General features: G+C 40.9%; 1 protein-coding gene across 2 annotated transcripts in view; it reads left to right on the top strand.

The window, feature by feature from the left end:
* The window catches only part of LOC124554826 (isoleucine--tRNA ligase, cytoplasmic), a 185,075-nt gene that overhangs the window by 49,286 nt on the left and 111,016 nt on the right, over positions 1 to 24,773 (top strand). For both annotated transcript variants that reach the window (XM_047128492.1, XM_047128491.1), the window contains one exon: positions 14,974 to 15,171. In XM_047128492.1, coding sequence (XP_046984448.1) covers positions 14,974 to 15,171 — 198 coding nt within the window. The remainder of the gene's footprint in view (positions 1 to 14,973; positions 15,172 to 24,773) is intronic.

Below are 24,773 nucleotides of genomic sequence, written 5' to 3'. Positions count from 1 at the left end.
TTAATAAGGGGTGGTACTGATTCTCCATGGTACACAAAACAGGCCAGAAAACTGTTGCACAAGCAATGAAAAAAGCATGCCAAATTTAAAAGAATATAAAATCTCCAAGATTGGTTAAGTTTTACAGAAGCTCAAAATTTAATGCCAACTTCTATGTGAGATTCTTGTAATAGTTTCCATAATGAAAAACTGTCTCGAAATCTTGCATAAAACCCAGAGATTCTGATCATGATGTAAAGTACACCAGCAGAAAGACACAATGAATACCTTCACTGCACGATAACAATGATGATGTCACTGATGACAGTGCCACTAAAGCAGAATTACTAACAGGGTTTTCCAAAACTCCTTCACCAAAGAAAATGAAGTAAATATTCTAGAATTCGAATCTAGAACAATTGCCAACATGAGTAACTTTATAGTAGGTATCCTCGGTGTAGTGAAGCAACTTAAATAAAGACTTCTGGTCCAGATTGTATACCAGTTAGGTTCCTTCCAGTGTATGCTGATACAGTAGCTCCATACTTAGTAGTCATATACAACTGCTCACTCTTCGAAAGATCCATACCTAAAGACTGAAAGTTGCACAAGTCACTCCAATACCCAAGAATGGAAATAGAAGTAATCTGCTGAATTACAGAGCTGTATCATTAACATCAATTTGCAGTAGTATTTTTTAACATATGCTGTGTTTGAACCATATGAATTACTTCAAAGAAATGATTTATTGACTAATAGTTAGCCCGTATTCAGAAAATATTGTTCTTATGAAACACAACTAGCTCTTTATTCTCATGAAGTGTTGAGTGCTATCGAGAGGGGGATGTCAAATTGATTCTATATTTTTAGATTTCCAGAAGGCTTTCGGCACCGTTCCTCACAAGCGTCTTCTAATCAAATTGCATGCCTCTGTTGTGTGACTGGATGCGTGATTTCCTGTCAGAAAGGTCTCAGCTCATAGTAATTGATGGAAAGTCATCAAATTAAACTGAAGTAATATCTGGCATCCCACGATTAAGTGTTACAAGTGCTGTGCTGTTCCTGATCCACATGAATGACATTGCAGACAATCTGAGCAGCCCTCGTAGATTGTTTGCAGATAATGCAGTCGTTTACTTTCTTGTAAAGCCATCAAATGAATAAAACAAATTGCAAAATCATTTAGACAAGACACCTGCGTGGTGTGAAAAGCAAACTCTAAATAATGAAAAGTGTGAAGTTATCCACATTAGTACTAAAAGAAACCCACTAAATTTTGGTTACACGATAAATCACATGAACCTGAAGGCTGAGAATTCAACTAAAAATGAATACAAAATCTCCAAGATGGCCGATCTTTCACTGGAGTTTCAAATTTAGTGCAAACATCAATGCGAGATGCTTATAGTAGTTTCCACAACGAAACTTTGTCTCGAAGCGTGGGAAAAAATCCAAAGAAATTTTGGTCGTATGTAAAGTATGCTAGTGGCAGGACAGAGTCAATGCCTTCTCTGTGCGATAACCATGGAAATACTATCAATGACAGTGCTGCCAAACCAGATTTACTAAACACACCCTTCCAAAATTCCTTCAGCAAAGAAGATGAAGAAAATATTCCAGAATTCGAGTCAAGAGCAGCTGCCAATATGAGTAACGTAGAAGCAAATATCCTCAGAGTAGTGAAGCAACTTAAATCACTTACTTTTATTAAGTCTTCTGGTCCAGACTCTATACCAGTTAGGTTCCTTTTAGAGTATGCTGATGAGCTCCATACTTAATAATCATATACAACTGCTCGCTCGACGAAAGATCCATACACAAAGACTCGAAAGTTGCACAGGTCACACCAAAATTCAAGAAAGTTGATAGGAGTAATCAACTAAATTACAGGCCCATTTCATTAGCATTGTCTTTGAACATTATGAATTACCTCGAAGAAAAAGGTCTATAGGCACACAGTCAGTATGGATTTAGAAAACAACATTCTTGTGCAAAACTACTAGCTCTTTACACTCACTAATGTTGAGCGCTATTGACAGGGGATTCCAAATTGATTCTGTTTTTCTAGATTTTCAGAAGGCTTTTGATGCTGCACCACAAGGCCCCTCTGGTTAGTGTTAAAAACAGGTTTCAGGTGCTATCTGTAGCTGACAGTATCCCTTGACCAGATGCAGTCACTTCTTCTATTTCAGAGGAAACCTTTCAGCCTCCAGGCAGTCACAGAGAGTTAATTATTGATAGTTGGGAGCTCCAGTGTTAGATGTGTTATGTGTCCCATTAGGGACATGGCTGCCAATGAGGGGAAGAAAGTCAGTGTACACTCTGTGTGCATACCAGGTGCAGTAAACCCAGATGTGGAATAGGTCCATCCAGATGCCATGAAGAGCACAGATTGCAACCAATTGCAGGTGGCGGCTCATGTCGGTACCAGTGATGTGTGTCACTTTGGATCAGAAGAGATTTTTTTTTTTGGTTTCAAGTGGCTGTCTGAAATGGTAAAGGCTGCCACTGATTGCGGCCCTCTGGTACGGAGCAGAATGGGGGTTCTGAATCAGAGGCTCAGATGGTTCTGTGACCATGTAGGCTGCAGATCCTTTGATTTGGCCTTAGGGTGGGGGGTTTGGGTACTGATAAATAGGTCAAGAGTCCATTACAAGCAGGAGGCAGCAACATGGGTAGCAAGGGCTGTATGGTATGCAGTGGCAGTTTTTTAGATTAGTGTCCCAGGGGAAACACAGAAAGGGCTTCAGTCTCAAATGGTGCAGGTCGAAGACGAAACACAGAAAGGGCTTCAGTCTCAAATGGTGCAGGGCGAATACATGAAGAACATAGATCTGGGAACCATGAGTATAACAGTTAGAAATTGTTGTAGTTGTGTTGGGAAAGTACCAGAATTCCAAGTACTAATAGAAAGCACTGATGCACAGATTGTGACAGCCACTGAAAGGTAGCTAAAGCTGGATATAAATTTAGATGAAATTTTTGTGGAAAACCTATGATGTTCAGAAACGAACAATAGCCTAAACACAGTTGGCAGTGGCATCTTTGTTGCTGTTAGAAGTACTTTATCTTGTAGCAAAATTGAAGAAGGTAGCTCCTGTGAGTTAGTAGGGGTAGAGGTCATTCTTGGCAACTGGAATAAAATGATTTGATCCTTGTGCTGACCTCCCAACTCAAATAATACAATTGCTGAAAGGTTCAAAGAAAACTTGAATCTAATTTCAAAAGTGTACACAACTTGTACAATTATAGTTAGTGGTGACTTCAATTTGCTCTCAGTATGTTGGCAAAAATACATGTTTAAATATGGAAGTATGCATAAAACATTATCCGAAATTGTGGTAAATGTATACTCTGAAAATTATTTTGAGCGATTTGTACATGATACCACTCTAATAGTTAAAGGTTGTGAAAATAAATTTGACCTCTTAGCAACAAAAAAATCCTCAGCTAATAACAAGCATCGAAATGAATACAGGGATTAGTGAACACAGGGTTGTCATAGTCACTCTCAAATCCGCCAAAAATAAACAAAAAATATATCTGTTCAAAAAAGCAGATAAAAATTCATTTTACACTTTCTGGAGAGAGAATCTGCATTCATTCCAGATTAATGATGTAATTTTAGACCAGATGCGGCTTGAATTCAAAGAAATAGTATTGACAGCAATTGAGAGATATATACCAAATAAATTAGCAAATGACGGAGCTGATTCTCCTTGGTACACAAAACAGCTCAGAACACTGTTGAAGAAACAACAAAAAAAGCGTGCCGTATTTAAACAAACACAAAATCTCTAAGATTGACGATCTTTTACAGAAGCTTGAAATTTAGCATGAACTTCAATACGATATGCTTATATTAGTTTCCACAGAAAAAGTTTATTGTGAAACGTGGCTGAAAATCCAAAGAGATCCTGATCGTATGTAAAGTACACTAGTGGCATGACACAGTCAATGCCTTCTCTGCACAATAGCAATGGAAATAGTGCTCCTAAAGTAGAGTTACTAAACACAGCCTAATGAAATTCCTTCACCAAATAATACGAAGTAAATATTCCAGAATTTGAGTCAAGAACAGCTGCCAACATGAGTAATTTAGAAGTAGATATCCTTAGAATAGTGAAGCAACTCAAATCACTAAATAAAAGCAAGTCTTCAGGTCCAGATTGTATACTAATTAGATTCCTTTCAGAGTACACTGATGCAATTACTCCATACTTAACAATCATATACAACTGATCCCTCAACAAAAGATCTGTAATCAAAGACTGGAAAGTTGCACAGGTTTCACCAATATTCAAGAAAGGCAATAGGTGTAATCCGCTAAATTATGGGCCCATATCACTAACGTCAGTATGCTGTAGGATTCTGGAACATATATTGTGTTTGAACTTCATGAATTACCTCCAATAGGATGGACTATAGACACACAGTCAGCAGAGACTTAGAAAATGTTGTTCTTGTGGATACAACTAGTTGTTCACTCACACGAAGAGTTCAGTGCTGTTGACAAAGAATTTCAAATTGATTCTGTATTTCCAGATGGCTTTTGACTCTGTACCTAACAAGCAGCTTGTAATCAAATTGTGTGCTTATGGAATATTGTCTCAGTTATGTGACTGGAGTCAGGGAGGTCACAATTCATAGTAACTGATGGTAAGTCATCAAGTAAAACAGAAGTGACTTATGGCTCTCCCCAAGGTAGTGTTATAGTTCTTCTGCTGTTCCTTATCTGTATAAAAGATTTAGGAGACAATCTTAGCAGCTGTCTTAGGTTGTTTGCAGATGATGCTGTTGTTTATTGTCTAGTAAAATCATCAGAATATCAAAACCAATTTCAAAACAGTTTACGTAAGATATTTGTATGGTGCAGAAATTGGTAGTTGACCATAAATAATGAAAAGTGTGAGGTCATCCATAAGTGCTAAAAGGAAACTTCAATTACACAATAAACCAATCAAATCTAAAGGCTGTACATTCAACTATATACCTAGTAATTACAGTTACGGACAACTTAAGTTGTAAAAAAAACAAAGAAAATGTTGTGGGGAAGACAAACCAAAGTCTGTGTTTTATTAGCAGAGCACTTAGAAGATGCAACAGATCTAATAAAGAGAGACTGCCTATGCCACACGTGTACAACCTCTTTTGGAGTACTGCTGTGCTTACCAGATACGTAATGGAGTTCATCGAGGAAGTTCAAAGAAGAACAGCAAGTTTTGTATTATTGAGAAATAGGGGAAAGACTGTTATGGACATATACAGCATTTGGGGTGGACATCATTAAAACAATGGCATTTCTTGTAGCAGCGGGGTCTTCTAATTAAACGCCAGACACCAGCTTTAAAAATATTTTGTTGATGCCGACCTACACAAGTAGAAATGATCATCATAATAAAATAAACAAAATCAGAGCTTGCATGGAAAGATATAATAGGTGTTTGTTTTTTCTGTGCATTGTTCAAAAGTGGAATAATAGTGTTGTGAAGGTTGTTCGATGTATCCATCCCCCACCCCGCGGCCAGGCACTTAGTTTGAACTGCAGAATAATCCTGTAGATGTTGATGTAGATTATTTTTGCGTACAAGAGGCATTGACCCTCTGCACTTGTGTTGGTTGGGAACACCAGCTGGAATGCGCCTCAAGGCCCTCAGCCAGAACCTCCACATAACCCCCTTAGAACATGCTTGTCATATTTTCATCATGCATGTGCCCCCACCCCATGACCATGAATTAGGACTGATCTGTTTCAAGGACATAAAACTTCCATCATCCCCCCCCCCTCCCCCCCCCCCCCCCACACACACACACACACACACACACACACACACACACACACACCCTTTTGGTATCTGTTTCTCTCTGTTCTTTGGGATTGTCAGGATGCCACTATCATTTACACTGACAGTAGTAAAACCATGGATAGGATGGTAGGATGGGATACGCTTTTATTTCCCCTACCAGTCAGGAACATCATTTGCCTCTGGGACTGTGTAGTGTTTTACAGCGGAGCTGATGGTCCTTAACAGCGCTCTAAATTTTATTAGAAAGACGTTCCCTGGCCACAATTTAATTTATAATGCCTCATCGAGCAGTCTTCAGGCTATTGGTCAGTGTTATTGTTGTTGCCTTGTGATAACTGCTGTTCATGATCTTGTCTCTGACATTCGTTGTACTGTCTGCTGAGTTGTACTTCACTGCGTCCTAAGCCATGTGGGTATCTCAGTGAATAAAATGGCCGACCATTTGACTCGAGAAGCCAATGTTTGCTTTGACAATCTGAGGTGTGGATTTTCAGGCATAAATAAGATCTCTCCTCACTTGGAAGTGAAACAAAATCTCATGGGTTACTGCTCCCTCTAGTAAACTCCACACTGTTAAGGAGACTACTACTGTATGACACTCTTTCTTCCTTTCCTCTCAGAAGTAATCCACTGCCCTCTATGACCTTTACATCAGTCATATCAGATGAACTCATAGTTTTATCTTATGCAATGAGCCACTCGTACATTGTGGTTGTGGAGCTTCACAGACAGTAGCTCTTATCCTAGTGGAATGCACCATCCTACTGGCTCTCCATGCTAAGCAATGTCTCACTAAGTGTTTACTTCTAATATTGGTGGATGATGTATGAATGGTTGAACTGGTCTTTTGTTTGCCCCGAAAAAGAGATTTTTATTCTTGTATGTAACATTTTAAAGTACTGTTGGGGTGGAGCCAGAGTGGTTAAGGTTCGGGAATCTCCCGTTGCATGCTGGGTCTGGGGATGCTCAAATCCACCTCCTCTTCTTGTTGCCTTGGTCATCCCTGTTTTACTCATGTTTCAGTTGCTATAAATGTGATTATCCCTTGTTTTTGCTGCACACTGTTTTACGTTTTTGGGGTAGAACTCCAGTGAAGGTGAGACCTTCAGGATTCCTTGTCCTTGATACTAGCTGATGAAGAAAGAACAGGTTTTATGCTTCCTCAGAGTTAGTGGGTGCTGTTCCTGTCTTTAACACTTTGACTATAACAAATTGGAGGTGGGATGGCTGTGGGAAGGACGATTCCTGTTGCATGCAGAGCCCTGGGGGAAACTCGTCTGACTCCACCCACATACTGACCTGATTATTTCTCTCACCTTACTTTATTATTGTTGGTACAGTTGATGGACATTCCATTTTCAGCCTCCTAGAAGACCTTTCCTCCATAACTGTCTTAGCCCATAATTGGGTTGGTGGGATGTCAGATGTGGGTGACCTTTCTCTTGCCACAGATGAACCCTGGAGAGTCCTCATCCATTCCCTGAGCTCCATACTGGCGTGACCCATATACTTTTACCTCTTTTAAAATTATTTCTCCACTCGGGCATCAATATTGCTTTCAATGCCTTGATTTTACGACTCCTATATAATTTCATAATTCAGTTTTCTGGCTGATGTTAGTAACTCCAGATGACCCTTCTGTTGATCAAGGGACTGATGACCTTGCTGTTTAGTCTCTCAACCTCCCAGTCAAACAACCTAACAAAGCATTACTAATCTACCAATGAGTTTCACTTTCAATGGAATTTTGAATTAATTGAGGGATTATGAACAAACCTGAAGTGTAAGAACTCAAAATGCATGCATGGATTGCCAACTTCGGTGCTGCAGTGGCCATATTTAAAAACAGGTACATAATTAAAAAGTACATCCCACATTTCAGAATATGTTTTTAATAGTGAAAAGGAAAGAGAGGAGCTTCAAGAAAATTTTAACTTTTTGTACTCCAAAAGGGTTAGAATGAATTGCCGACAATTTAAAATCAGCCAAGCGATTGTGTAATGGGCGCTGCTGGTGGAGACATCTAGTACCCAACAATTTAAGAACCTCCAGAAAGCTCAGTGCCTTGGGAAATATGCCATCAAAACTGAGGTGTACACCACCTTGAATTACAGCAGAGGTGTTGTGACTTGCAGGGATCTGGTAGACATTTCCAAGGAGGAAATGAAATGAGTAGGCCCCAGAAGATATAGTCGACATGCAGAATATCATGAAAGGGGGGGGGGGGGGATGGGGGTCTTATCAAGTCTGACTCCTTTATCTTGATGTTTAATGACACGAAACTTTCTGAGCATCTTACGGCAGGTTTCCTTCACCTAAGCATGTGGCCGTATGTCCCCAATGCAGTGTTCTGTTTAGATGCCAGCACTTTGGGCATAATATTCTTGGGTGTCATGGAGAAGATGCTTGTGGCAATGTGGCAAGGCCACCCACAAATGAGTCCCTTGTTCATCTCCATTTAAGTGTGTGATTGCCCTGGAGCTCACTCTATATGGAAATGGGGCTGCAGTGTGCATCTAGAGGAATGAAAACTACAAGAACTTAAGACTACAAAGCATGTCCTGTATGGTGAGGCCAAAAAAGACCTCTAAAACAGCTGCTGTAGAAAGCCAGTGCTGCTACACAAATGGAGGTTGCTAGTTTGAGCAGTATTACCTGCGTTTGTCAATGCACTTGTGGTGCTGCCGTTATTTCGACACCTGTAACACCCCACCCCACCCCCTGCGAACTTCAGAAAAGTTAGTGGTTGCCAACATTGTGGAGCTTCCTGCCCCTCCAAAGATTCAGTCTGGAAAAACATCTAGTGCTGCCACAACCATAGCATAGTTGTATTTCCGGAGCCTATCAAAGGCAAAGTGTCAACCACTGATGGAATCAGGAAATAAAGAGCAGACGATGTCGATGTCATCCTCTCTGACGTCTCTTTCGATTCTTCTTCATAGGTGATGGACCTTGATGTCAGACTGAGTCAGTCATCTCGCCCTCACCTTCACTCGTTACAGGCTCCCCTCTACAGAAGAAAGTCTGGATGAAAGTGCTACCCCGTGATAGATGGCTTCCATCCTACAGTAGAATGTTAATGGGTTCTACATCTGCATCTACACGGATACTGTGCAAATCACATTTAAGTGCCTGGCAGAGGGTTCGTCAAACCACCTTCACTGTTTTACTGATGCCCACCCCAAATCCTGCATCATTTCAGTGACACTCTCTCCCCTATTTCGTGATAATACAAAATGTGCTGCCCTTCTTCGAACTTTCTTGATGTACTCTGTCAATCGTATCTGGTGAGGATACCGCGCCATGCAGCAGTATTCTAAAAGAGGGCAGACGAGCTTAGTGTAGGTAGTCTCTTTAGTAGATCTGTTACATTTTCTGAGTGTTCTGCCAATAAAATGCATTCTTTGGTTTGCCTTCCCCATAACATTTTCTGTGTGTTCCTTTGAATGTAAGTTGTTCGTAATTGCAATTCCGAGGTGTTTAGTTGAATTTACAGTCTTTAGATTTGACTGATTTATCATGTAACGAAAGTTTAACTGATTCCCTTTAGCACTCATGTGAACTACCTCACACTTTTCATTATTTAAGGTCAATTGCCAATTTTCGCACTATATAGATATCTTTCAGAACACTTGTGGAAGGAACTGAAGCTGTTGACACAGGAACGCTCGCTGTGCATTTGTATGCAGAAAATGTGTTTTAAAGTGTCTGATGCCCCTGTCCTATGGACCTATACACTCTTGTCACAGGGATGACCTGACTGGGGAAAGGGCCAAGGCAGGGGTCACTGTGTTTATCCATAACATGCACCACTCCTCTGCTCTCCCCCCAAGCTACTGACCTGTTGCAGTTCATGTATGTCGGAGGATCACAGTTCGTTCACCGTATTTACCTCCACTCGATGCGATTGACTCTGAGACTCTAACAGGTGTTATAGAGAAACTTCCCCGACCATTTTTCATACTGGGAGACCTCAATGCCTGTCATATATTGTGGGCTTTGACCTCTACTTGCCCTCAGGGTCAGGTTTTGGAGAGCCTCATGACATGTCACGAGCTGTTCATCCTCAACACAGGCACTCGCACTCATTTCTGTGCTGCTACAGTGTCTTTCTCAGCCATCAACCTCTCTTCGTGCTGTCTAGCCCTCAGGACTCTGTTCAGTGGGAAGCAATTGACAACCTTCACTCCAGTGACCAGTTCCCACTCTGCATTCATCTCCTGGATGGAGCATTATCTACACAGAAGCCACCAAAATGGATGATCAGTAGGGCTAACTGGATGCTGTTAAGTGACCCACCTAGTTGTGTTTGAACACAACAGCATCCAGGAATGAGTGGATCATATCATATGAGTGATCCATCATGCTGCTGACTTATCAATCCCAAAGTCCTCAGGTCATCTTAGGAAGAAACCTGTTATTTGGTGGGCCAGTGAGTGTTGCTCAGCAGTCCAGGTCAGGTATGTGGCTCTTCGACAGTTTAAGTACCACCCAACAGCAGATAACCTCACGGCCTCTCGTGTAATGAGAGCCGAGGCTGACGCATGATTAAGGAGAGCAAGAAAAAGTCATGGCAAGCTTTCCTGGACTCCATCAACTGGTCCACTTGTTCCAAAGAAGTATGGGACGCCACCAGGAGGATTTCCAGTAAACACAGTCATTTACCAATAACAGGCGGTGCTGAAACAGGGGTGTCTCCAAACAACACCTGGAGACATTGCTCAGACTATGGCAGTGTGTTTTGTGGGGATTACTGCCGACACCAGCCAGGATCCAGCATTTTGCCACTACCGTGTGACTGTTGGTCTTCAGATCCCACAATTCTGAGTCTTACAACTGCCCTTTCTCCATGTGGGATCTGGAATTGATACTATCTGAGACTCTTGATACTACACCTGGTCTTGACTAAATCTGGTACTGCATGCTTCGACATTTGCCAGCAGCACTAAAGGAAATCCTACTCAAATGTTTTAATTTTATATGAAAGACATGCAACTTTCCCAACTTGAGAGAGGCAATTCTGATACCTCTTCTCATATCAGGTAAGGACTGCACGTATCCCAGTAGTTAACAGAATGTCAATGAGCTGTATAGGAAAGACCCTGGAGTGAATTGTTAACCGTCACCTGGTCTGGTTGTTATAGACCAGGCAACTCCTTAGCCCCTCTCAGTGTGGATTCCAAGGATTTCGGTCCACTGTCAACAACATGACCCTCCTATAGGCAGCTATTCAGCAGGCTGTCCTACATAAACACCACTGTCTTGACATATTCTTCGATATCAATAAGGCATATGACACTAATTGATGATGCAACTCCATATATGATTCTTCCTGTCTAAGCTTTCTTTTAGGCCCTGAGTTGGTGATGTGCCATCGAACCGTTTTGAGCAGGAGAACGGTGTTCCCCAGGGCAGCATTTTAAGTGTTACTCACTTTGCCAAAACCATAAACAGTACCATGTCCACAGTAAGGAGCCCTGTACAGTGCTCCTGATTTGTGGACAATTTTGCTGTTTTCTGTTCATCCTCCACTGTTGCAACAGCAACCTGTCAGTTAGAGCTTATAGTGCAAAGGTTAGAGGAGAGGGGTGCAAAGACTAGTTTTCAGTTCTCTGCAGTTGTGTGTGTGTGTGTGTGTGTGTGTGTGTGTGTGTGTGTGTGTGTGTGTGTGTTCATTTTAATCATTCTTGTCATATCTTTAATTTACCTGAATTGCCTATTGGGGTCACCATTCTACATTTTAAGGACTCAGTGAGTTTTCTGAGCCTCATTTTTGACTCCAAACTACCTTGGTTACCACACTTCAGAGACCTGATATCCAGAACCCAGAAGGCCCTGAATATCATAAAGTGCCACAGGTCTTGGTAAGCAGACAGTGCATGTCTGCACCAGTTTTATAGGACATTTCTGCATTCATGGCTAGACTATGAAGGCGCAATGTTTGAGTCGGCGAGGCCTTCTTACCTGAAGATTATTGACTCTATTTGCCATGAGAGGATTAGGCCTGGCCTCAGGTGCTTACAGTACCAGCCCTGTACCCAGTCTCTGTGTGGAGGCTACGGAACTGCCACTTACCATCCCTTGGCAGATCCTCATGGTTTGCGAAGCACGTAAGATCCTCATAGCTCCAAATTTACCTGCATACCATACTGTTGCTCGTCCACCTTTGGCACACGTTTTCTCCAATCGTCCACGAGCGACAATGCCATTTGGGATCTATGTGCAGTGTGCACTGGAGTTATTTGGTGTGTGAAACATGTGACCTCAAATCCAGGGTTTAACTGTCTGCCACCATGTTTACTCCATAGGCTCAGTGTGATTTTATATGTAGTGCAGTGCAGGAGAGATTGCGCTCCTGCATATGTTTTTAATACTTTATTTTCTTCCATTTTAACTGAGTCTGAAAACTCTACGGCTGTCTTTACAGATGGGTTAAAACAGGGGGTCTCTGTTGGTTTCCCCTGTTGTTTTCACTGAACATGTCCTCAAGGTCTGGCTGCCTTGAGACTTTACTGTCTTCAGTGTGGAACAGTCCACGATCTTGCAGGCACCGGAGCATATGAGGCAAGCTTCAAGTGCTAATTCCTTGTTTGTTCAAATTCTCTTAATGCCCTTCATTCTCTACAACACTTGTACCTAGCATATAAAGTAGTTCAGAATAAGCCGGCCGATGTGGCCGAGCGGTTCTAGGCGCTTCAGTCTGGAACCGTGCGACCGCTACGGTCGCAGGTTTGAATCCTGCCTCGGGCATGGATGTGTGTGATGTCCTTAGGTTAGTTAGGTCTAAGTAGCTCTAAGTTCTAGGGGACTGATGACCTCAATGACCTCAGATGTTAAGTCCCATAGTGCTCAGAGCCAGGTTGCCCTCCTTCAACTATGATGACTGGAGAAGGAGGTGTCTTCCTGCTGGGTGTCAGGATACACGGGTATTCCAGGGAATGAAAGGACGGATGTAGCAGCCAATGAGGATGTAGTGATCCTCAGTTTTTTCAGTGTGCTGTCCCCATGCATGCTATCACCTTGTTGAGTTATGGAGTCATGTGTCGGTGGGAAGACGAGAGGCTGGAAGTCACTGATAATAAGCTGTGTCTAGTAAAGCCCATTATGTGGCCATGATGCACCTCCTTTCGGCGTTGAAGATGGAATCAGGTTCGCCTAGGCCACAGCCCTCTGACGCATGGCTTCTTGCTCCAGTGAGAAGATCCTCCAATGTGTGGTGCTTGTGGCGTGTAGATAATTGTGCACCACATTTTACTAGTGTATGTTTTATTTTTGCTGGCCGATCTGCCCTTTGCTTTAAGTGACACTGAAATGAATGTAGTTAGAGTTTTAAGGTTTTGTGATAAACCCAACTTGTCTTAACAGGCTGACTGGCTCACCCATGTTTTTTGTAAATGTCCATCAGTCAGATTTCCCTGTACTTTTCTTTTCTCTTATCTCTTTTGTGGGTTTACTTCTATTTTAATTCCAAGAATAGCACCTTTCACCTGTCTCCATTGTGTTAAGGCCTGTAAGATAGAGTGGTTGTGTGGGTCAACGAGAGTGGGGTGGGAATGAGTGAAATAGTGTCATTTTATAGGTTTCCTCCTCACTGTGAGACAAAAATTTTAGACATTTTATTAACATTAGTTTGTTTCTTTTCATATGTGTAAGAGTGCTGATAACCTTGGTGTTGAGTTCCCTTAAGGTCCAACACACACACCCTCTCTCTCTCTCTCTCTCTCTCTCTCTCTCTCTCTCTCTCTCTCTCTCTCTCTCTCTTGTGTATGCATGTTCAGCTTCGAGAAAGTATATAATGTTTATAAAATTATTTAATTGTAAATGCTTCAGTTTATTTCCATGATTGATTTCACTTTTGTAGCCTTTCACACACAACAGTAATTATTGATATTGTAACATAGAATTATGGAAAGTGCATTTAACTCTGAAGCTGTTGGAGTTAAATGAAATTTATCCTAAAATCGGTATGTTAGCATTGTCATGAAGTAAAGTAAAGAAATATGTATCCAGTGGGGCCAGCAGGAATGTAGAAGGAAGTTGTTTGACTTAGATAGGAAAAAGGGGACTGCGTAAGCTCAAGTTACAGTTATAAATGAGAAAAGATAAGCAGAAACAACTACATAAATAATGAGCACTTTGTCTTGCCAGAAGTGAAAATGTCTGTCAGTCAAATTAGTTGGAAATAAGAAGTTCATTATAGTAAGTTTTGCAGTTAAACAGCAAACAGAGTCTCTTGTTTTCACTAGAGGCATTGTTGTCTGTCTCAGACAAGCTGAGACAAAACTGCTGTGCACCCATTACGTGTTTATGAAGTCATACTTTCTGCAGTAATCCCACACCAGCTGTGAGGTAGACTTGAAGACAGTTAAATGAATGTGGCCAGCTATTTACCATTTGGGATCCATAATAGTTGTGACCGCCTCGTAGAAAAACAGTCTTACTCCAGATCAGACTGTGGCTTTGTTCTCAAAGCAAATTTATGTTGGTGAGACTTAATGAGGTGTCAGAGTGGTTATGAAACTAGACTTACATTTAGGGGAGACTCACATTTAGGGGGTGGCAGTTAAATCCACATCCAGCAGTTGAGACGTAAGTTTCCCGTGCCTTTCCTTAATTGGTTAAAACAAATAACTGGATTGTTCCTATGAAAAATATGCAGCCAAATTCCTTCCTTCTCTAATAACCTTGCCATTAATGGGTCATTAAAACCCTAATCTTCCTTACTTCGTGTCAGTGACAGGATGATTGACTAAGGTAGGAAGCAAAGTTTGAAATGGACAAATATTTATAATAAGAGTGTCTTGGCTAAATAAGTGTATTCCACTTCAAAATTGAATTCCAGTGAGGACTGAGATGTAAAGGCAGGGTTTAAATAACATTATCAAATGCAAAATTGTCCTAAATTATAGAGTGCAGTCATTGAAAGTCACATGAATGTTACTCACACCAATAAGCACTTACGTCTAACCATGTCACCAACAAACAGATGTAGATAAGAAAGTAAGCAAGGTGAGTGTTGTGTATTTATTTACTTTGACTATGTATGTTAATATTTAAGGAAAAAATTTCATTAATTGAGCATCCTTCTAAAATTTTATTGAAGGGCTGGAGAACAACATAAGTTAGTACACTGAGTTAACTGTATTCATGTGTGTTTGAATTTTCACAACCAGATTTTCTTTTCCAGCATTGATCATATAACAATACCATCAAAGCGGCCAGGCTGTCCTCCTCTGAAGAGAGTCCCAGAAGTATTTGACTGCTGGTTTGAATCTGGATCAATGCCATATGCTCAGTTACATTATCCATTTGAAAACAAACAAAAGTTTAAGGATAGTTTCCCAGCTGATTTTATTGCTGAAGGCATAGACCAAACAAGAGGCTGGTAAGTATCTGCCCATGTGACTATGGTTCTTAGTTCTGGTCTTTTGCTATGTTGTAGAACAAACCAATTTACATTATTAGCAAGAAGTGGCATACAAAGCTGTAGAAGCATGCATGACATTAGGAAAGTTAGAAGCAGTGTGTTTGAAATTCAAGAAACCTTTGGTGAAGAAAAGAGAAGCAGTTGTACGAATATCAAAAGGTGAGATGAGTAGCAAGTGTTAAGGAAAGACTCTGAAAGGCTGAAGTATATATAGAACTGCTATGCAAAAAAAAAGAAAAAAGAAAGACTAAAAGGAAGATGAAATGGTTGAATATTAGACATGAGGTATGATATTGTGAGATTAATTTGACAGAACACTGAAAGACCTATATCAGATTAACAGAACTGAATTTGACAACATTTCCTCAGATTTATTAATATCTTTAGAAGAACCAGTCATAACAATTACAGCCCATTTGGTGTGCAAAATACACGAGACGGGATAATACCCTCCGACTTCAAGAAGCAAGTAATAATCTTAATACCAGGAAAGGAAGACATTAATAAGGGGAATATTACTTACCAATCAGTCAATTTAGTAACTCAAGGTTGCAAAGCACTACCACAAATCACCTGTACGAGAATGAAAATACTGGTAGAAGCTGACCAGGGGGAGGATCAATTTGTATTTCCTAACAGTGTAGGCATGTGCATGGCACTATTGATAAATTGAAGAAAGGCGAACATACATTTAGAGGATTTTTAGATTTAGAGTAAGTTTTTGGCAATATTGAATGGACTACTTACTGAACCTCTGAAGGTAGCAGATATAAAATACAGGAAGCAAAAAGTTATCTACTACTGATACAGAAACTAGACTGCAGTCACAATAGTCGAAGGAATTAAAGATTGGCGGTAATTGAGAAGGGTGTGAGACATTGATGTGTTATACTTTGCCAGAATTGTGGAAATGCCAACTTCTATTAGACATATGAATATTACATTTAGTTGTAAAAGGTACTATATATGCAGTGATACTTCAGAGAAAGCATGCTTTTCTGAGTGTTTTTGACAAGTGTCAGTGTTGTTGAGTCATAGGAGTCATACCGTAACTAGGAGAAAAATTTCCTGTGCATATTTTAAAGATACAACCATTCTCTGCTTACAGGCAAATTTTTGCTGCTTTCAGATTAGTTGTTTTGTCCTTTTTTGGTGTATGCAGATTGGTGCAGTTCACGTAATGGTGATACAGATTAACAAGGCGAAAAATGTAAATGCGGACTCTTTTATTGCCTTTCACTGCTGGTATTTTTTTATGCACATAAATCTACATAAAACACTAATACCATGTATTTAATTTATTTGCTTTTGCGTCCTTAGGCACCGCGTGTTCGCATATGCTATGTTGCCGGACTTCTGAAAAGTATTTCAGTTTCATTATTCATTGTTGTAGTGTTTACATTGGAGTTTCGTGTCAGATAGGAAACAATCATGTTGCCATTTGTTGTTGTGTACTCAAGGGAAGCATTGTACTAGTGTAAAACCATGCATCATTTATGGAGTTATGAAAAGTCCATGGGGAACAGCGCATGTGCTTACTTCAAGGCTGAAAAGGAACACGGCATGAGCAGTTCTCTATCACAGTCAGTAAAGAGAACTTCTGAATGTCTTGGGTTTAGTGAAAGTACAGTGAAGCAAATTTCCAGATAATACAGAGAAACTTCACATCTTTTATCTCCAAAAGGAGTTCTGGCAGGTGACAAGTTTGCATAGGACACATTTACTCAGGGAGAGGTAAAAAGGAAAATCCACAACTTCTATATAGAAAAGCACTTTCTACATCTACATCTACATCTACACTCCACAAGCCACTTGACGGTGTGTGGCGGAGGGTACTTTGAGTACCTCTATCGGTTCTCCCTTCTTTTCCAGTCTCGTATTGTTCATGGAAAGAAAGATTTTCGGTATGCCTCTGTGTGGGCACTAATCTCTATATCCCCATGATCTCTTCGCGAGATATATTTAGGAGGGAGCAATATACTGCTTGACTCCTCAGTTAAGGTATGTTCTCTAAACTTCAACAAAAGCCCATACCGAGTTACTGAGTGTCTCTCTTGCAGAGTCTTTCACTGGAGTTTATCTATCATCTCCGTAACGCTTTTGTGACTACTAAATGATCCTGTAACGAAGCGCGTTGCTCTCCATTGGATCTTCTCTATCTCTTCTATCAACCCTATCTGGTACGGATCCCACACCGGTGAGCAGTATTCAAGCAGTGGGCAAACAAGTGTACTGTAATATACTTCCTTTGTTTTTGGATTGCACTTCCTTAGGATTCTTCCAATGAATCTCAGTCTGGCATCCGGTTTACTGATGATTAATTTTATATGATCATTCGATTTTAAATCACTCCTAATGCCTACTCCCAGATAATTTATGGAATTAACTGCTTCCAGTTGCTGACCTGCTGTATTGTAGCTAAATGATAAAGAATCTTTCGTTCTATGTATTCGCAGCACATTACACTTGTCTACATTGAGATTCAATTGCCATTCCCTGCACCATGCGTCAATTTGTTGCAGATCCTCCTGCATTTCAGTACAATTTTCCATTGTTACAACCTCTCGATATATTACAGCATCATCCGCCAAAAGCCTCAGTGAACTTCCGATGTTATCCACAAGGTCATTTATGTATACAGGGTGTTACAAAAAGGTACGGCCAAACTTTCAGGAAACATTCCTCACACACAAAGAAAGAAAATATGTTATGTGGACATGTGTCTGGAAACGCTTACTTTCCATGTTAGAGCTCATTTTATTACTCCTCTTCAAATCACATTAATCATGGAATGGAAACACACAGCTACGGAACGTACCAGCATGACTTCAAACACTTTGTTACAGGAAATGTTCAAAATGTCCTCCGTTAGCGAGGATACATGCATTCACCCTCCGTTGCATGGAATCCCTGATGCGCTGATGCAGCCCTGGAGAATGGTGTATTGTATCACAGCCGTCCACAATACGAACATGAAGAGTCTCTACATTTGGTACCGGGGTTGTGTAAACAAGAGCTTTCAAATGCCCCCGTAAATGAAAGTCAAGAGGGTTGAGGTCAGGAGAGCGTGGAGGCCATGGAATTGGTCCGCCTCTACCAATCCATCGGTCACCGAATCTGTTGTCGAGAAGCATACGAACACTTTGACTGAAATGTGCAGGAGCTCCATCGTGCATGAACCACATGTTGTGTTGTACTTGTAAAGGCACATGTTCTAGCAGCACAGGTAGAGTATCCCGTATGAAATCATGATAACATGCTCCATTGAGTGTAGGTGGAAGAACATGGGGCCCAATCAAGACATCACCAACAACGCCTGCCCAAACGTTCACAGAAAATCTGTGTTGATGACGTGATTGCACAATTGCGTGCGGATTCTCGTCAGCCCCCACATGTTGATTGTGAAAATTTACAATTTGATCACGTTGGAATGAAGCCTCATCCGTAAAGAGAACATTTGCACTGAAATGAGGATTGACACATTGTTGGATGAACCATTCGCAGAACCCGTGGAGGCCAACCAGCTGCTGATAGTGCCTGCACACGCTGTACACGGTACGGAAACAACTGGTTCTCCCCTTGCACTCTCCATACAGTGACGTGGTCAACGTTACCTTGTACAGCAGCAACTTCTTTGACGCTGACATTAGGGTTATCGTCAACTGCACGAAGAATTGCCTCGTCCATTGCAGGTGTCCTCATCGTTCTAGGTCTTCCCCTGTCGCAAGTCATAGGCTGGAATGTTCAGTGGTCCCTAAGACGCTGATCAATTGCTTCGAACGTCTTCCTGTTGGGACACCTTTGTTCTGGAAATCTGTCTCGATACAAACGTACCGCGCCACGGCTATTGCCCCGTGCGAATCCATACATCAAATGGGCATTTGCCGTTTCCGCATTTGTAAACATTGCACTGACTGCAAAACCACGTTCGTGATGAACACTAACCTGTTGATGCTATGTACTGATGTGCTTGATGCTAGTACTGTAGAGCAATGAGTCGCATGTCAACACAAGCACCGAAGTCAACATTACCTTCCTTCAATTTGGCCATCTGGCGGTGAATCGAGGAAGTACAGTACATACTGACGAAACTAAAATGAGCTCTAACATGGAAATTAAGCGTTTCCGGACACATGTCCACATAACATCTTTTCTTTATGTGTGTGTGAGGAATGTTTCCTGAAAGTTTGGCCATTCCTTTTCGTAACACCCTGTATTGTGAATAGCAATGGCCCTACAACACTCCCCTGCGCCACACCTGAAATCACTCTTACTTCGGAAGACTTCTCTCCATTGAGAATGACATGCTGCGTTCTGTTATCTAGGAACTCTTCAATCCAATCACACAATTGGTCTGATAGTCCATACGCTCTTACTTTGTTCATTAAACGACTGTGGGGAACTGTATCAAATGCCTTGCAGAAGTCGAGAAACACTGCATCTACCTGGGAACCCGTGTCTATGGCCCTCTGAGTCTCGTGGACGAATAGCGCGAGTTGGGTTTCACACGATCGTCTTTTTCGGAACCCATGCTGATTCCTACAGAGTAGATTTCTAGTCTCCAGCAAAGTCATTATACTCGAACATAATATGTGTTTCTAATAGTAGCAGCTGTATTTTAAAAAGTTGAAGACTGAAGGGGAATACTTTCCTTGTGTGAGTGAAACAACCCTATGGCATGCTATTTGTAAATTGGGTTTCAGGTACAATGGAAAATAACTGTGTATCAGGAAAAAAGAGATGAGTTCTTGTGGGAAATAACACTTGTGGAACATTGAATTGACTATTACTCTGATGAATGTTGATGTGATGGAAATCAATGCAGAAGGTTTGGATAGCAGGAAAGAAAAATGCCTTATGCATCAGAAAATATCTACAATTATCACAGGGAAGTTTGAATGGCTGATAAGGAGAAATTCAAACATTTTCCAATTCTGGAAAAAGGATTATAATCTGCCACATTGGGGATGAAGATGGGTTCATGCAAGATGCTGGCTTATGTTTTATTGGACAAAAAGGAGGTGCAGATTATCATTCTGAGATGAATGCCAGACACTCCAAAGAATGGTTTAAGAGTGTCCTCAAAAAATTATGAAACAGATCTGCAGTTGTTTTAGACCAAAGAATGGTTTAAGAGAGTCCTCAAAAAATTATGAAACAGACCTGCAGTTGTTTTAGACCAGGGTATGTATCACACAATAATAAATCCAGTATCATTAAATCCATCTATGAAATGGAGGAAGGATTATGTTATTGAGTGGATGGAAAGCAGTTACGTAGAACTCCCATCGAACGCTGCATCATATGGGGAATATACTAAAATAGGCCTACTGGAACACATGGGACTGCACTTCAGTTCACAAGATTACCTTTTGTAAAGTGTTTTGCACTCGGTGGACTAGGAGATTAAACTTCTTCGGTTGCCTGTGATGCACTGTGAATTCAACATCACTGAATTTATTCTGGGATTTTGCAAGAACAAAGTATTAAACAAGAACAAGAATTTTGAGATAAATGGCACACTACAGTTGTCACTCTGCTCTGGAAAGTGTTCCCCAAAGCGCCTAGAGGAATTCACTGTGTCATGTGCACAAACTTGAAAACATATATGCACAAAGAGCCCCAATAAAACCATTGCTGATCAGAGTAGACGACTGAAATAGCAGCAGCGAGACCTCTGTCAGTAGCAAAACCAGTTGAGGTAAGTTTCATTTCATTCTTTCCTACAAAGTTTGAGGTAGTTGATTTTTCATTTACAGTTGAAATGTACAGTACATTACATTATTCATTTATTGGGAACTGCTTTTGTATTGAATGTTTGCTTGCAATTTCTCATTTTATTGCTCTCTCCACATGACAACAACTGAATGTGGTAATGCAGTATTGAAAAGCTAGTATGAAGTTGCTACATTTTGCTGTTGAGTAGATGCTTATCACACATTACAGCAACGGTAGTGCACTGGTTATGCCAGCTATGCTCCACCACACCCTCCCATGGATTGCAGCTACTAAAGCAACTGCTTTAAAATCTCTTAACTGACAAACACGGAAGTATTCATTAGTAATGACATACGATAAGCTGAATCACAGCATCTTGCATTTGACATTATAGTGATAAAACGACTTATCAGAAAATGAAGAAAATTTTCCTGCAAATATAAAAAGGTTGTCTCTGTAAATTATGTGAAGGAAATTTTTCTCCTAATTACAATATGACTTCTACGAGCCTTCAAAGTTGACACTCGTGAAAATTGCTCGAAAAAGCACACTGTCTCTTAAATATTACCATGTAAGTCACCCTCAGTTCAATTCAAATGTAGTATTTATATATCATCTAGCAGTAGACATTTCCATAGTTCTGGCGATATACAACACATCAATGTTTGTCATGCATTGTGACCAGAATATGAAATGGATAATATTATGGGTCGTGAGATGGCTAGTATATGTCTTGGAATAGTTTGTTCGAGATTATGAACTAATTTGCTTTAGCAAAATCAAGAAATTATGTTTTGTCATTTAACTTTTTGTAATGGTGATCTCCATAGCTGTGCTTATAGTTCCAGGTTCATCCCGCATAACCACATATATGTGTCAAAGTAGTCCTCATCAAGAGCTTATTGTAGGACACAGGCAGAGAATACTTTAATCTTTCAGATCGAGGAGGGGGGGGGGGGGGGAGGAGGATTTAGTGGTGGAGATTTTTCAGTTACACCAGTAGAACTATTTATAGAACTAACAATAGGTCTTGAAATTCTCTGTTGACTAAAAAGCAACTACTTGTATTAAAACTACTACACCACAGCTAATACCAATACCAACAAAACCTCACAAAATTATTAGCTACAACAAAAAATTCAAACGGCCACTGGAACACTCAACGAAGTTAAAACACTGAACGAAAATTTTACTGAAATATTTCACTAGAAACAATAAGAAACGTCAGCTGAAAACTAAAGCACGAAATTTACTAAACGACTTCAGTGCACAGAAAACTCTAAAAAACACAGTGAGCGAACATTTCCAAAAGTTTGTTAAATCGTTATTTCGCCACAAACAGCGTGGAACACCACTGAAAACTATTAAATTTAATTACTGTATAACAGTGCGCACATAAGTTTGTCAGTACTTAGCTTTACAACAACCGTCTAGAATTGGTGTATATGTTCTTATTTGCAAATTTTTGTAGACATCACTCCCTGTGGGTCTTCTGTTTTAAGTTCTTCCGTTCTTCCCATTGGTTCTCATTGTTGTGTTTCTTTTTTTTTTGCCCCAGTGCTGGGAAAATTCACTTTCTGATGATTGAAATTCTTCAGGGTGTTGTACCCCATCATTGTATGAAATATATTTAAACTATAAAACCAATGTTTCAGACACATTACAGTGGCCTTCCACAGGACAAGACTGGTATACTGGAGGAAAGGTGCCCCTAATTGTTGCAAAATGTCGCCTCCATAGATTCGTGGTTGTCATCAAAGTTGTCACTGAATTACTTGGATAACATCAATGGAATAACTCACAAGTGAGCCTGATTAAAGAAAGATCTGGTCAGCAGATGACAGAACAAGAAATTTCCGGAGCTAATAGGAACAAACAACATACACAGCCAAGCCCGGATGTATCATGTGTAGTGGTAAACATATCAACACAGAGCATCAGTGAGGCAGTGGCATCAGTCCTGTCCATGCAGTAGCCACCAGAAAGATCGCGGGAGGCGCACATTGGCACGGCGCGTCACGGATGGTAGTTGCCGCAAGTAGAGTCCCGTCCACCAGAGGGCACGTGAGAATTCGGACGCGACCTCTGCCGGCATAACAACAACAGCAACAACAACAACAACAACAACAACAACTCCGGCAGCACGGGCCGTGCCCAGTCAGTTAACATCGGGCATGCCTAACACACAGTTCCGGTCTACGCCAAGTGAAGTGTGACGTAAACGTGAACAGTGTTACTACAGTCCAAAAGCTAAACTTTGCAGTTATGTCCACAACGATTCCTACAGAACATGACACCAACAAATACTGCAGGTTGAAGTGGAAATGATTAGGCAGGAAATCATGAGAATCCTACAAGGAACAAATTGACCCAGGCATATATTACATATGAAGAAAGTCAGGTCATAAAAGAGCCCAGGAATAACAAGGATATTATGGTCCTACAGGTGGACAAAGGAAATGCTACAGTTATGATGGATACGTCAGAATATGAAAGGAAAATGAAAGAGCTTTTAAGTAAACTAAAGGAGTAATCAGACTGTGAAGATAGTCAAGAATACAAAGGCCCTCCTAAAGGATGCAAGGATTGTTCCTGGCACAGCCAAGAATCTCATCACCAAAGTTCCTGTACCTCCTAGAATTCATCAAGTACCTAAACTCCTCAAAGAGTGTTATGCATTGAGGCCTATAGTAAATGGAAGTCACACACCAACTTATTATATAGTGAAACATGTCGCACCAAAATTGCATTGCCTGTTCGAATGAACACACTTATGTGAAGGATTCTTCCCACTTTGTACAACTGATAAAGGAAATGACATTATGGTTAGTTTTGACATGAAGTCTGTTCACCAGTGTACCTATAGTGAAGACCAGCCACACCCTACAGGAGCAGATCCAACCTGATATATATGATTTTGTGTGCATAGTCTGTCATCAGCTTACTTCACCTATGGGGGTGGGGGAGGGATATTATGAGCTATTAAATGTAGTGCCAGTGAGTGCCCCCCTCTCTCCAGTCACTGCAGACCTCTTCTTGGAAGCTTATGAGCGAACGGCCGTAGCTTCTGTAATGTTACGCCCCCGTTGTTGGTTAAAGTATGTTGACAACCCATTTCCACATGGAGAAGCAGAATTGAGAAACTTCCTTCAACACTTAAACAGCCTGCATAAGAACATATAGTTCAAGCACGAAACTGAAAATGACAGTAAGATACAATTTTTGGGTGTGGGAGTATAAACAAACACCAATTGTAGAATGAAACACAAGGTGTACTGGAAGCCAACACGCACCAGTCAGTACATGCATGTGGACAGCCTACATTGCCCAGCTCAGTATTCTGTCGTGCTTATACTGGCTGCTCCAGCACACCAAATGAATGACGCTAAATAATATTGGAGAACAACTGAGGGAACTATACTACACCTTTTGTGCCAACAGGTGTGACAGCAACATCATAAGCAAGGCAACCAAAGCCAACTGGAATAAAACAAGAGGAGGAGGCAAGAGAAGTTTCCATAGTGCACTAAGGAAATGTGAAGGGTGCCAGTGAATCACAAGGCAATGTCTTCTGCTGATGAGGTTTCAAACATTTTCTGCAACAACCATAGGAGCCATGACCTAGGATGCCATGGGCAACCTTAATACTGCAGGAGTATATGAGCTGCACTCTGAGTGTGGAGTCTGTGTAGGGGACACAGGAAGGTCAGTCAGTGCACACAACAGAAGGTAATGCTATGTGCAATTAGAACAGCACAAAAAATAGGTGATAGGAGAACACCATCATGGTTGTAGATAACCTATTGTGTTCCAGGAAGCCTGTGTACTGGTGGAAGTCATGG

Source organism: Schistocerca americana, chromosome X (assembly GCF_021461395.2).
Source record: "Schistocerca americana isolate TAMUIC-IGC-003095 chromosome X, iqSchAmer2.1, whole genome shotgun sequence".
Taxonomy (NCBI): domain Eukaryota; kingdom Metazoa; phylum Arthropoda; class Insecta; order Orthoptera; family Acrididae; genus Schistocerca; species Schistocerca americana.
The sequence above is the reverse complement of the archived record's forward strand: the minus strand, read 5'-3'. Positions and strand labels throughout refer to the sequence as shown.